The sequence below is a fragment of the Protopterus annectens genome, chromosome 7.part0, assembly GCF_019279795.1.
Source record: "Protopterus annectens isolate FY-2018-M chromosome 7.part0, PAN1.0, whole genome shotgun sequence".
NCBI lineage: Eukaryota > Metazoa > Chordata > Ceratodontiformes > Protopteridae > Protopterus > Protopterus annectens.
Genome location: NC_056739.1, coordinates 1,469,727,224 through 1,469,740,845, shown reverse-complemented (window position 1 = coordinate 1,469,740,845; position 13,622 = coordinate 1,469,727,224). Strand labels below are relative to the sequence as shown.

The window sequence follows — 13,622 nt, the reverse complement described above, 5'->3', positions numbered from 1 at the left end:
CCGCACGGCAAGAAAGACTGATATAATGGCATCGGCTGCATGCTTTATACCCGACTACCTGACATCACAGAAGATGACAGCAACCGACGCAGGACCCAGGACTTTCACAATCAGGTCAACTAAGGGCTACTGCAAGCAGATAACTCAAGTGTGATGACTGCAACAGTGAAACATGAAGAACATCTGCTTTGTTCCAAGACTGGTCTGAGGTCCCCCGTTTTCCTGGGCACAAAAAGCAGTGCCAGTAAGTTCCGAATCCTATCTGGTCTGGTGAGACCTGCTGGGGGACTCTTTTCTAGCAGCTTTTGAATTTGTTGTGCTGTGGTCTTCGTCTGACTGGGTGGCATGTCACGAAGATTCTTCTCTTTGAGAAAGGGAATTTGAAAAAAAAATGGAATGAAAGCCTCTGGATATGATTTTTAGCACCCAGGTATCTTTTGTTAAATCTGCCTAGGCTTCTGAGTGCAGAGATTACCATCCCCCAACTGCCTCCAGCGAGGAACAGTCGCAACTGCCTCCAGCGAGGAACAGTCAAGGCAAGAGTTTAAGAGTGCTAAAAAGGTCCATCCAGAAAAGAATATCGGAACCACTGGTTTTGCAGGCTTCCACTCCCTCTAGGGCAATGTGCTCCATTAGAACTGCCTCCTCGGCCTCCGGAGGAACTGTCTGTGCACAGATCCTGAAAAGGTCCCCCGAGATTTACGGAAAAGAAATTCTCTTACCACCTCTCTGGTTCCTGGAAAAGATCCGTTGAGGGGTAGAGAACTTCATTTCCATGCCAGACAGGGTCTTTCCATCTTGTTCACTGCGGTTGAGAGAATCTCTCTCACGGACTACCCAAATAAAGAGGTGCCATCGAAACACAGAGGGAGAATACAAAATTTAAAGAAACAGAGAAAAATATTTTTCAAGAAAAAGAAAAAATCTACAAAACTCACTTTGAAAGCTCAAGACAGAACCTACATCTGTTCGCGATGGTGGCAAACAAAATCTGAGATAATGGGGATGGAATAGCCCATTGTGGGTAGGAGGGAGGAGCTCGAGGGCTGGATCCGAAGTCTGGAATATGTGGCAGAATCGAATCCAAACCCATGTGTTGAGGAAAGAGGAAAGGGACAATCAAATTTTTGCCATTTAACCCAGTGGGTACTGCTCACCCATTAAAAAAAAAAAAAAAAGTCAAATCTGCATCCTTACTTTATCAGGACTGGAACCTAGCAACATCAGTATTTTATATAGGATTAGTGGGACAATAAAAACACACCAACAGCCTTCACACGCAGAGATAAATCTAAGCAGAGATGCTTCCATTTGACAACAAGGGCACACATTTTATTCAGTGTTAAGGTGACCTGCATGGATTGGGCAGTAGAAGCATGCAATAATCAAATATTAAACAGAAGCCTGACTTGTTAAAAATGAAATTCCTGTACATATTCTAATGGGATACGATTTACACAAAGAGCTTGAGATTTCTGAATATTAGTTTTATGTCCTGAAATTGCTCCAAGTTACCCAATACAGCCATGACACTGCAAATAACCCCCAAGGGAGTCTCAAGGAAATGACACAGGTTATCTTAGAGGGAAAGCCAATATTTAACCCAATGTATGGCTTAATATCACTCCTGTAACCTACATGTGAGAGGCTCAGGATATAAACTAAAAAGAATTGGGGAAAGGGGGCCATCTCCACTTTGTGCCCCCCAAATAATAATAATAAAAAAAAAAAGCAATACAAGGGCAAAACTTAACTGTGGTGATGTCACTATATAATCTTTGTAAAATGCCAATTAAACCCATACGGAGGCCCAGACCTCTCAGAACCTAAAAAAAAAAAAAAAAAAAAAAAAGAAAGGCAAATGCACCCTGTCAAATGCTTTCTCTACATCCAGGCTGATCACTGCGCCAATGACCTGCTTGTCCTTTTCAACACTATCCACCAATACGCAAGTATTCAGACCATCTTTGTTTGAACGTCCAGGTAAAAAAAGTGGTCAGGATGAGTATGTGGGGATAAGATGGTGGCAAAATGAGATGCTAAAATTGTCATTAAGTTTATAAGTTTATAGTTCTGTTTCATGACAAAGACTGGCCTGTAAGAATCAAGTTGTAACAGATCTTTCAGATTTAAGTATCAAGAGTAACCACTGCTTGCTGCCACACAGCTGGGGGGGTTATCAGACCCTTCTTGCACCTCAAACACTAGAAGCCCCATAAAACTTGCCTCTTCCTCACATCGAGCCTCTCTTGAGATCTTAATGTCATGCATTTCAAAATCAATGCAAAATACATTAATGGACTGGGTTAGCAAGCATCACATACCCCTCCCCCTTCAAGAGCTTTGAAGCAAAACTATCACATGCATCTTGTGTCAAAAATAGAATGGCTAACCCAGAATGCAATATTCGTCTCCCATGCACAACTTTACAAGATTCACAAACATTTGTTGTGCATGATACTTGCAATGCAGCCTTATAAAACTATTTTTTGCACTCCCCTCAATCTATGGATTAGCCAATTAATTCTTACATGTGGTCATAACTAGGCAAATATTCATTACAGTGCAACTGTAGTTTACTCAAACCTACCACTCTTACACAAATCATGCCCACAAATGACACTCCAACCCCAGTGACATGTAAACACGCAAGTATGGACCTCTGGAAAAGCAAGCCCCAAATCACATGCAATGCTCCTTACACAGTACAGACTGGCAATTCATGGCACTAGTCCTGAAATGTGATCCTCTTGCACATTTTGCTTGGTACTCCATTGGAGACAATGCTATTGTTAAGAATGTCTACAAAGACACTGATTTCTTGCAAACTTGGGCATATCTGACCAATCTACATTTGCTTATGACTAATGTACACATCCAATCATCTGAATGGTGTAACACCACTGTTTATCTACCTCACTGTCAGTCTGGCACCAACATTGTGTAGGGGAAAAGGGTGTAATTTACAACGTTCTTCGCAGAAAGGGTTTGCCTTCATTGACATATTAAAGACTTTGCTAGTCATATTTCATTTTCAAAAATAAAATATTTTCATACAGTCTTTAAGCAGCTATACATGTATAGAAGGAAAGACACTATAAACAGTAACCTGACCTATCTGCAAAAGATCACCAGGGGGAAAAAAAAAGCTATACTAATAAATGAGCTTAGAGACACTGCTACCAAGTTTAACAAGAGAGACCAATACAAAAATGGAATACAAAAGTATTTGTATATACCGCTATAAGAATGCACCGGTTTCACTTTTCATTTTTGCTGGCACATACATTTGCATAGTTTTTCTCCTATTTTTGCTCCTTATTCAAGATGCAATTGGTCTACTGCTGCAGGACATTCCAGCTTCCACCAAGAAAATCAATTTAAATAACAGCAAACAAAGCAACAAACTCTCACCTTTATTGTCACATTGCCTTTAGTAACTTTTCTCATGTTGAAGCCTACTGTTGGTATCATATCTTCGCTAAACTGGCCAGACTGTGGAAAGAAATTGTATAATCAAAAGGTGGTAAATCAAGAAGGAAGTACTTGTGCAAAGCTAATTACATTTTTCAACATTTAAAACGTTTACAGATTACACATTCCAATTGACGAATAAAGACAACAGCACACAAGCAGTTGTGACATCAAAACTAACAAAGTTAACTACTGAAGCTGAAAATATACCAAATTCAAGCTTCACTGTGCATTAATAAATAAGAAATCAAAGATAGAAGGCTTTATAATGTACAGGCTGTGAATCCAAAGTATCACTCAAGACTGCTCTACAATATTCATATCAATCTCACTGCAAATAGCTGAAGCAGGATTAGTCAATCGCTCTGTTTAAGACTGACACTGTGGATATACTATAAAGACAGCACCATGCAAGTCAGGTAATGGACATGGGTCACCAGACTGCAGGCAAGTAGAAAATATAATTCAATACTTTCATGTCCTTTGGAGGAGGTGGAGGACTGCTCAGGTTAGTGTAATCTCTCAGCAGGGGCAGCGGTAGACAGATAAACTGAAACAGTGAAGGCAGCTTTTGTTTAGGTCACTTCAAATCCCGAAAAAATGGTAGTGCCTGTAATATTTACAGCTCACTACCAGTCTATAGCACTTGCAACAATACACTATCTGTAAAAATTAACAGAAAAAGTTCACCACCTTTTCAGTTAAATAGGATGTGACGAACGCCAGTGTAACAAAGCAGGATTCTGACCCTGAAAATATGGCAAACAACTGGAACTTGCCTTTTGGAATTAGTCAAAGTTGTGGTTTTAAATTATGCTCTAACAGATTAATGAAAGTTGCATACTTATAATGTTGGATCTAAACCCTTACACTTCAGCAGAAGTTGCACCAAAGGGACTTTATAGATGCTCCAGAAACAAAACTCCTTCCACTGCACTCCACTTTGACTTCTCTCCAGATAGTTTGCCCTAGGATATCCACTTGATAAAAAATAGGCAAACCATTCTTCCAGATCTCTCCACTGATCATTTACAAAGGGATGTGGATGGCAGGAGAGTATGCTGAAGTTGATGGATGTGGCTCACGAAGATAGACAATTACAAGTCCGTAACCTTTGTTCACTTGCATGATCCAGTCAAGTTCACTTTAACAGTAGAGATTCCCTAGCTTCTCCTTTCAAGTGGTGTCATGACAGAATACCATGAAGGTTAGTGGTTACAAACATCAACTAGGATCGTAAGATCTTATTCAGCTTAAACCATCTTGCAAAAGAATGCCAACCCCAAACCTCAGAAGCACAATATTAAACAGAGAAATTAAAAAAAGGGAGAAGAGAAGCCACAGCCCTTGTGGAATAACCTTTTGGTTTGAGAAGTTTTATTATGGCTTCCAATACAGAAAATCAAACCACTCCAAGAACCACCTGAACAGGGCGACTTTGAACCTTCTGTCCCAATCAATTCAGGACAAATGAAATATAAAGCTAATATAAAAGCTAATCTTTCTTTCTAGACATAACCAAAGGTCGCTTGTCAACTGTCAATAAATGGGTGTAAAAAGTATGCACTCTCCTTGGTTTCAATATTAAGGAAGATACCTGGCAGAATGACTGAAATTTCTGTGATTACCTTTGTCCTAAAGGATGAATCTGTCTAAAGACTATCCTTGTAAAATAAAACATTATGTGATGTGATTTGTAGGAGAGAGCACAGAGTTCCAAAGCCCACCTGGCTAACTCATCTGCCACACAATTTTCCACAATAGAAATTTTAAGTCGGTTCTTGCTGCTGGCTCACAGTGACGCAACACCAGTTTTTCCAGCATAAAGATTAAGGTCCCAACGTGGAACCAGTTCTCTCTCAGGGAATCTTAACAAAAAGACATCTTTAAAGATGGACTTGTTATTACCGAATATCTGCAAGACTGAAAATACTTTCAATGAAAACTAGAGACTGGTGGTAAATGAGTCTTAGCCAAAAAAAATGCGTCTTCCCTGATCAAAAACGTGTGGTAAGAATTCTGGCAGAGTCCCTGATCAGTGGTTCACAATTTACTTAATTTACCTCTTTTGGCCTCTGGATAGCTATTGGGTCTACCCTGGGAAGATAAGCAGGGTCTGTGCCCATTAATTGGTAAAGATATGTGGTTAATTGGAGGGACTGAAGGCCCTGGTGAGGCTTGCCAGACAGGTGGGACAGGAGATCTTTGTGAAGTTTTACAATATGCCTCCCAGCAGGTGAGGAAACAGCAGTGGGAAAGTACAGTTTTGTACCTACCATAAATGTAGATGTCCGATAGATATGCAACTGCAGTCCTAACATATGGGTTGTCTTGCCTCAGGCAGCCCTTCGGTCGGCCGGATTCCAAAGTCTGGGTCTGGCGTCAGCTGATGTCGCCTCTCCCCGACGTCAGAGCGGCTGGGGTATAAAGGCATTAGCCGACGCCATCTTCTTCAGTGTTTCTTGCCCCAGATGCCAGGTGCCTTCTCCAAGGAAGGCTAACTTTTGTGAATGGATAAACAAAAAATCCAGACATGCACAACAGTAATAAACAAATACACCATAACAGATATCCCCAGTTTATAGGAAAGGGGGGAATGGACCCAAGGGAAAAAACAGAGGGGTAGGAGGGAGGGAAAACCTGACTGCAGTTGCATATCTATCGGACATCTACATTTATGGCAGGTACAAAACTGTACTATGTCCTTCAAGAATGCAACTGCAGTCCTAACATATGGGTTGAATACCATAGCCAGGCTGGGGATGGTAGGACTAAGCAAGAGATGGTGTAGCTAGAAGGCCCTGCAGGACTGCCGAAGCAAAGCCTGCTCGGGATCTGGAGTACAATGGCAGGTTGTAGTGTTTGGTAAATGTATGCACGGAGCTCCATGTAGCAGCCTTTAGAATATCTTTTGTAGCCACTCCTCTTAGAAAAGCTGTGGATGTGGCCATAGCTCTGGTGGAGTGTGGTCTAATATTAGCTGGCACACACTTTCCATGGAAGGAGTAACAGAATCTGATGCAGTGTCCAATCCATTTTGAGATAGTTTGTTTGGTGACTGCCTTTCCTTGTGCCCCAGCAGCATAGGCTACAAACAGTTGGTCAGACTTACTGGTAGACTTTGTTCTGTCCAAGTAGTAGCGCAGTTGTCTGTGAATGTCTAAAGTATGCAACAGCTTTTCCCCTTTGTTTTGAGGGTTAGGAAAGAAAGTAGGCAAGTGAATTGCTTGGTTTAGAGACACTCTGGATATCACCTTAGGCATGAAGGAAGGATTGGTCCCAAGGGAAACTCTGTCCTGATGAAAGATGAGAAAAGGAGGAACTGTCATGAGGGCCTGTATCTCCGAGACTCTTCTTGCTGAGGTGACTGCCAACAGGAAAACCGTTTTCAAAGAGAAATTGCATTTCTGAAGATGCTGCTGGTTCAAAGGGAGGAAGAGTTAATTTTTCCAAGACGTAATTGAGGTCCCATGCAGGAATTGGTTGTTTCATTGGAGGTTTGATATTCTTTATACCCCTTAGAAACGGTCTTAGCAAGGGATGCGAAAACACAGGTGGATCACAGTTGTAATGTGCCGAGATAGCTGAAGCGTGGATTTTGATGGAAGAGTATGAGAGGCCACTGTGAAACATTTCTGCCAAGTATTCTAATATCTGAGGTATGTTCATCAGTGATGCATCCTGGCCCTTGTTGACATTCCAGATGATGAATCTCTTCCATTTGGCTGAATAGGTTTTTCTGGTGGAAGGTCTGCGCGCCTCCAGCAAAATTTCCTGAACTGTTTTGGAGAGGGAGTCATGGGTCCCAGTCATGGAACTCTCCAAGCTGTCAGCTTTAAGGTTTGCAGGTTCTGATGAACAGTCTTGTAATTGTGTTGAGTCAGGAGCTGAGGCCATTGAGGCAAGGGCCACGGTTTGGTGTGAGTTATGCTCAGTAGCAGTGGATACCAGTGTTGCCTTGGCCAGTCTGGAGCTATCAAGATTCCTCTTGGTTGTTCTGCCTTGATCTTCAGTAACACCTTGGTGAGTAAAGGTAGAGGAGGGAATGCATAAACTGTTAGGGCATTCCAGCTGAAGGAAAGAGCATCCGTTCTCCAGGCTAGAGGATGGTGTATCCTTGTGCAAAACCTTTCCAGATGATGATTGAGATGAGATGCAAAGAGGTCTATGTCTGGTCTTCCCCATGCAGTTATTTGTGAGAATATGCGTGGGTGTAGCATCCATTCGTGTGGATCCAAGAAATTTCTGCTCAACCTGTCTGCCAGAACATTGTCCTTGCCCGGAACAAACTGGGATTGCAAGTAGATGTTCGGTTTCAGGGACTTTTCCCAAAGAGTCATTGTTAGTCTGCAGAGGGGGTAGGAATGAGTGCCCCCTTGTTTGTTTATGTACCACATGACAGTGGTGTTGTCTGTCCTTATTAGCAGATGACCTTGCTGAAGAGATTTTCCAAAGGCTTCTATTGCATGTATCACTGCCATCTCTTTTTGATTTATGTGCTGATGCATTTCCATGGAAGTCCATTGCCCTTGAATGCATCTGCCGTCCATGTGTGCCCCCCATCCATGGCCTGAGGCGTCTGTTGTAATAGTTTGACTTGTTGGAGCTTTGTTGAAAGGCATGCCTTCGTTTAAGTGACTTGCTTGAGCCCACCACAAAAATTCCCTTTGCAGGCATGGTATGAGTGGTATTATGTCTTCCAGGTTGTGGCTGTGTTGAGACCACAAGCTTTTTAGGTACCATTGCAGTTCTCATGTGTAGTCTTGCCAGAGGGATTAGAAGAATGCAAGATGCCATGAACCCCAGGGCCTGCAGGGTTTTCCTTGCGGTCAGGTGGGTTAGTTTTGTTAGGCTTTTGAAGTAATCTGTTAAATGTTCTTGTTTCTCCTCTGTGAGGAAGGCCATTTGTAGCTGTGTGTTCAGCTTTGCTCCTAGAAAAATAATCTCTTGGGATGGCAGTAATCTTGATTTTTGAATGTTGACTGTGCATCCCAAAGCCTGCAGCAAATGAATGACATAATCCAAGTGTTTTATCAAGGTTTGTTTGCTGTCTGCTTGTATGAGGCAGTCGTCCAGGTAAGGGTATATTTGAATCCCCTGGAGTCTGCAATGTGCCACTACTGATGCCAGGCATTTCGTGAATACTCTGGGCGCAGTAGATAAGCCAAATGGCAATGCTGAGAATTGATAGTGCTCTGTTCCTGCAAGAAATCTGAGGTATCTTCTGCAAATGTGTCCGATAGGGACATGCAGGTATGCCTCCTTGAGGTCCAGAGTAACCAGCCAAGACCCCTTGCCCAGCATGGGAAGAAGTTGCTGTAACGTCAGCATCTTTAATTTTGGCACCATGAGAAAAGTATTTAGAACGGACAAGCCCAAAATAGGCCTCCATTGCTTTTCTTTTCTTGGAACAAGGAACAGTCTTGAGTAAAATCCCTGGCCTTGTTCCTGAGGAGGAACCTTCTCTATTGCTTTTATTTGTAACAGCTTTGAGACTTCTCTGAGTGCCTCTGCCATTTGATTTTGTGGCAGGTTTGGCATGCCTTGTCCTGTAGGTAAAGTATGGAAGTGGGATCTGTAACCTCTGTCTATTATGTCCAGAATCCAATTGTCCTTTATTATAATGTGCCAGTTTCTTGAGAATAGAGATAATTTTCCGCCTAGAGGTGCTTCTCTTTGAGCCTTGGTAGGCGGAGTGAAAGGTAAATCATTGTGACTGTCCCTGTGGTGCAGGTGAACTACCTGTGCCACTTCTCTGATTTTGAGGTTGCCATTGGCGGCCCCTGTAGGAGCCTCGGTATTGCCCTCTACCTCGTGCATGCCTGTTCCTTCCCCTTTGAAACTTGTCTGAGTCTGGAAAGGACCAATTCTTTGAAGGCCAATTCCTGCTGAATCTGGGTGGCTAAACCTGGAGGAAATCCTTTACTGTCTGTACTGATTTTGCCTTCTCCTCAATAGACTTCAACACATCCTGAGCATTAGCACCAAAAAGCTTCTGTTTATCCAGAGGTGCGTCCAGGAGCTTTACTTTAACATGATCCGGCAGTGGCTGTTCTTTCAACCAAGCATGTCTACGGATAACAGCCCCTGTCATAGCTGCCCTACATGAAGCCTCCAATGCATCATAACCACACTGAAGAAAATGGTTGCTAACCTGCTGAGAATTATGAACCAAATCCTGCAATGCCTTTCTATTTATAGGCTCAGGAGAGGCTAGCTTTTTCTGCAAATCATCCAGTAAATAATCCTGGTACTGAAACATATGAAAAAGGCAGTTAAGTGACCTCATGGCAAGGGTGGAAGAGGTATAAACTTTTTTACCCCATCTCTCCAGGGACCTTGCTCCCCTGTCAGCTGGTAGTGGATTTTTGGCTGAGGAGGAAGCCACTCCTTTGGGGCCCTGTGAAACAGTTTCTAGATCCACAGAGTGGGCCTTAAAGAGATGCTTGTGAGTGTCAGGGACCCTGTAATATCTGTCTGGCTTGACAGGAGCAGGAGGGAGAGAATCAGGGGAAGCACTGGAGTCTGAGAATACATCATCCAGGACATCCAAAACTGGAGGGATAGCCAAAGGTCTGTGCTGGGGTAACTTGAGGAAGGTACAAAGCCTTTTCCTAGAATCAGAAAATTCCTGACCCTGCCACTTAAAATGTTCCCTCATGGAGTGGAGGACTTCACCAAAAGAAAAATCCTCCGGAGGAGAGGCAGAGGGAATTGATTCCTCAGCATCAGAGTCCTCATAGGCCTGGAAGGATTCTTCTTGGGTATCTGAATGCTCTGAATCCCCAGAGGCTTCATCTGAAGAGAGGTTGTCTGCCTGCTCAGTTCTAGGCCTTTTTTCTGCAGGTGGCTGAGAACCTCTGTCTGGGTGGAGCTGAGACCCCCTGATAAGAGAGATTAGGTCTGCAGCAAGAGACATGATCTATCAGAAGAAGGGGCCTGTGAGGTAGGTTTAGGATGGGCCTTGGCCTGGCTGGCAGCCTTAGCACGTGCAAAAGCCTTGATGGACATGGATACATGAGGCCTAGCTGCCCCATGTGTAGGGGTAACCCTTGTCCACAGGAATGGTGTCGGGTAGATCGAGAACTTCGGTTTCTGGAGGAAAATCAACAACCGGCACCGGTGTAGTCTCCGAGACCGAAGAGCGTGTTAACGCGGTGTCGTCGGCCTGGAGCGGTTGAATAATCGCTTCCGAAGGGACCAAAGCACTCGCGGAGGGCTTAGGCGTAGTATCGGTGGAAGACGCGGGCCGAGGGTGTCTGTCCTGGTCCTTTCGTTTTTTGGTAGTTTGTGCTGTCGGTTGTTCCGACGGCATGATGTAAGCGTAGGATTCGCCAAAAAAGTCTTCGGCAAATTCTGCCCGGCGCCTGAGAGTGCGCTTATTAAAGCAAGCACAGGCCGAGACGTCGTGGTCTGGGCCCAGGCAAGGGAGGCAGTAAGAATGGAAGTCCTTATGAGGTATCTGTTTACCACAAGACAAACAATTATTAACTTTCTCAATTTGTTCTGACATCGGCTGAGGCAAGAAAAAATGTTCCCCAACGGGGTACTTAGCTTTTTAGATGACTTCGGTAACTGAAACACTGGAGCTGACCGACCGGCACTTGCGAACAGCTTCGGGCACCGCGCGGCAAGAAAGACTGAAGAAGATGGCGTCGGCTGATGCCTTTATACCCCAGCCGCTCTGACGTCGGGGAGGAGGCGACATCAGCAGACGCCGGACCCAGACTTTGGAATCCGGCCGACCGAAGGGCTGGCAGGACAACCCATATGTTAGGACTGCAGTTGCATTCTTGAAGGACATCTAATTGAACTTGCTCAATTTAGCTTTCCTTGAAACATAAAGGCAAGGGGGCGTTACAAAAAGACCATCAGGTCACCGCAGAGATGGCTCCAACCTTCTTTGGAAGTCTGCCCCTCAGGAGAGGATAAGGATAGAAAGCTGCTGCATCTGGAATCTGTCAAGAGTGCAATGGGTCATAATGTGGCTTACTCCAGTGGTGAAGATTAAATTCATCATAGACTGAATGAGGGACTTATGTGGCACCACTAAGCACCAACTCAGCTGGTCCACAGGACAGTTGGTCTGGCCAGGAATACACACAGCTGCTAAAACAAGGTGACTCTACATGGCCTACACAGCCTCTTAAGAAAAGGGACACTGGTATAGCTATGCAGGGCAGGATCCATTAAACCACTGCCATCCTGACCAAGTGGCTAGTTACTACCTCCTAAAGAGGGGCATTTCTCAGAGCTTTCAGTGAAAGTCATCCCTAAATTCCAGGGCACAATGGAGGGCTAGAGTGGCCTCTTTATGCGAGAATGTCCCTTTGACATTCTACTCTATGCACGCACCCCTCCCTAAGTAGAAACATCCATCAAGGCCATCACTCTAGCAGAAGGATAAAAGCAGTCTTGAGAACGACTAGCTGGATGAAGCCACCACTGAAGGTGTACGCGGTGCACCCAAAAAAATCTTTATTGGCATGGACAGATAGTCTTATCTTTACTCCACTGAAGAACCCTCATGTGGTAACTCGGAAAAGGCACCAAAAATCATTGCAGCTGTAAGTCTCACTCTTCTGTCATGTTTTAAAGTATTAGGAAAATATAGTTGTGCATGTAAACAAACAGTAGATGCCTGAATGATCACTGCTTAGATATATGGTTTATATCCTGCCACAGCACCTTCCATACGTCCAAACTGCCAGACAGCTTGAGCTCAGCAGACTAAAAGACAAGTTTGGGCAACAAGCACTTCAAAGCTTTCCATTTAACAGACATAGGGAAGCTGGAACCCTGAAAGGGCAAGGTTATGAACAAAAAAAATACACCCTGGTATAAATGCACCAAAAGCAAGAGGGATTGAGGAAGGGAGCAATTACTGCAGCAGTGATCACTCAAACAAAGCTAAGTAAAAATATCCTCCCTAGCCAAGAATAATTACAAGGCATTCTAACTACGCCAAATCTAAAAAGGCATACCCCGCTATGCACTGAACTGGTTGTGGATGGCACCACCCATATTCATTCATCATAACAGCCAACTTGTTAGCTGACAGATTTGGAGCAAACTTCATCCCCTCCTCCCACCCTATCCACTCATCTCTCAAAGTAGACCTACCATTCCTCAACCTATCTCAAGAGACCAAGTAATCTTGGAGCTCTCCAAGGTCAAAAACACAGCATCAGTGGGACCAAACAACATCCCAGGTTCCCTTTTAAGCAACTTAAACATGACCTGGCAGACCCACTTGGATCCCTTTTTAACCACCGCATGCGAACTGGCTATGGTTCAGCAAAATGCAGGACAGCAACCGTAATTCCTCTGCACAGAGGGGGATTGTCAACCGACCCTGGGAATTATAGGCCCATATGCTTGACTAGGCTATGGAAAGAATAATTACTTATGTCCTTGCTAATAAGGTCCATAATCACCAATCTCTGGACCCAACCCAGTTCAAATTCATTAAAGGTAGACCATGCCTTTTAAACATGGTTGACTTCAAGAAAGTCACCAAGGCGCTGGACGAGGGAAAAGGTGCATACCGCCCATCTTGACCTACCCAAGGCATTGGACAACCCCCCCCACCCCACTCAAGTACTATAGAGAAACTCTCCCATTTGGGAATTAACCCTTACATTACCAGATGGGTAGTCAACTGGCTCACTGACAAGACACACACTATCAGAGTGGGTAACTTCACCTCTAGCAAAAGACCAGTCACCAGTGGTATACTACAGGGTTCTGTGCTGGGCCTCTTACTGTTCGGAATTTATTTCTCAGAAGTCCAGGCAAACATGGACAGCCTGTGGCTGACCAGGTTTGCGGACTAATGCAAATTGGGAGCAATCACAGAGATCCCCCCAACGATGTTAATACACTACAGGCAGGGTTAATGCAAACAAATGATTGGTGCCAAATCCACAGATTAAAGCTAAACGCAAAAATAAAAAGGCATCATTCCCTTTGGGAAAGCAGAAATTCCTGCTAATTACATTATAAACAGCACCCCCTAAGTGCAGACTGAGTGGTATGTGCTCTGGGTTCTTGCGATGATAGCAATCTGAACTGACCATTGCGTATCCACAGTAGTAAGGAAATACTATGTGGCACATCTTATAAGTAAAGGCATCGCACCTAGATCT

The 13,622-nt window shown here is 43.9% G+C and overlaps 1 protein-coding gene across 1 annotated transcript in view; it reads right to left on the bottom strand.

The window, feature by feature from the left end:
- The window catches only part of ARL8B (ADP ribosylation factor like GTPase 8B), a 361,003-nt gene that overhangs the window by 110,146 nt on the left and 237,235 nt on the right, over positions 1 to 13,622 (bottom strand). Inside the window, exon 2 of the mRNA XM_044078018.1 lies at positions 3,415 to 3,495. Coding sequence (XP_043933953.1) covers positions 3,415 to 3,495 — 81 coding nt within the window. The remainder of the gene's footprint in view (positions 1 to 3,414; positions 3,496 to 13,622) is intronic.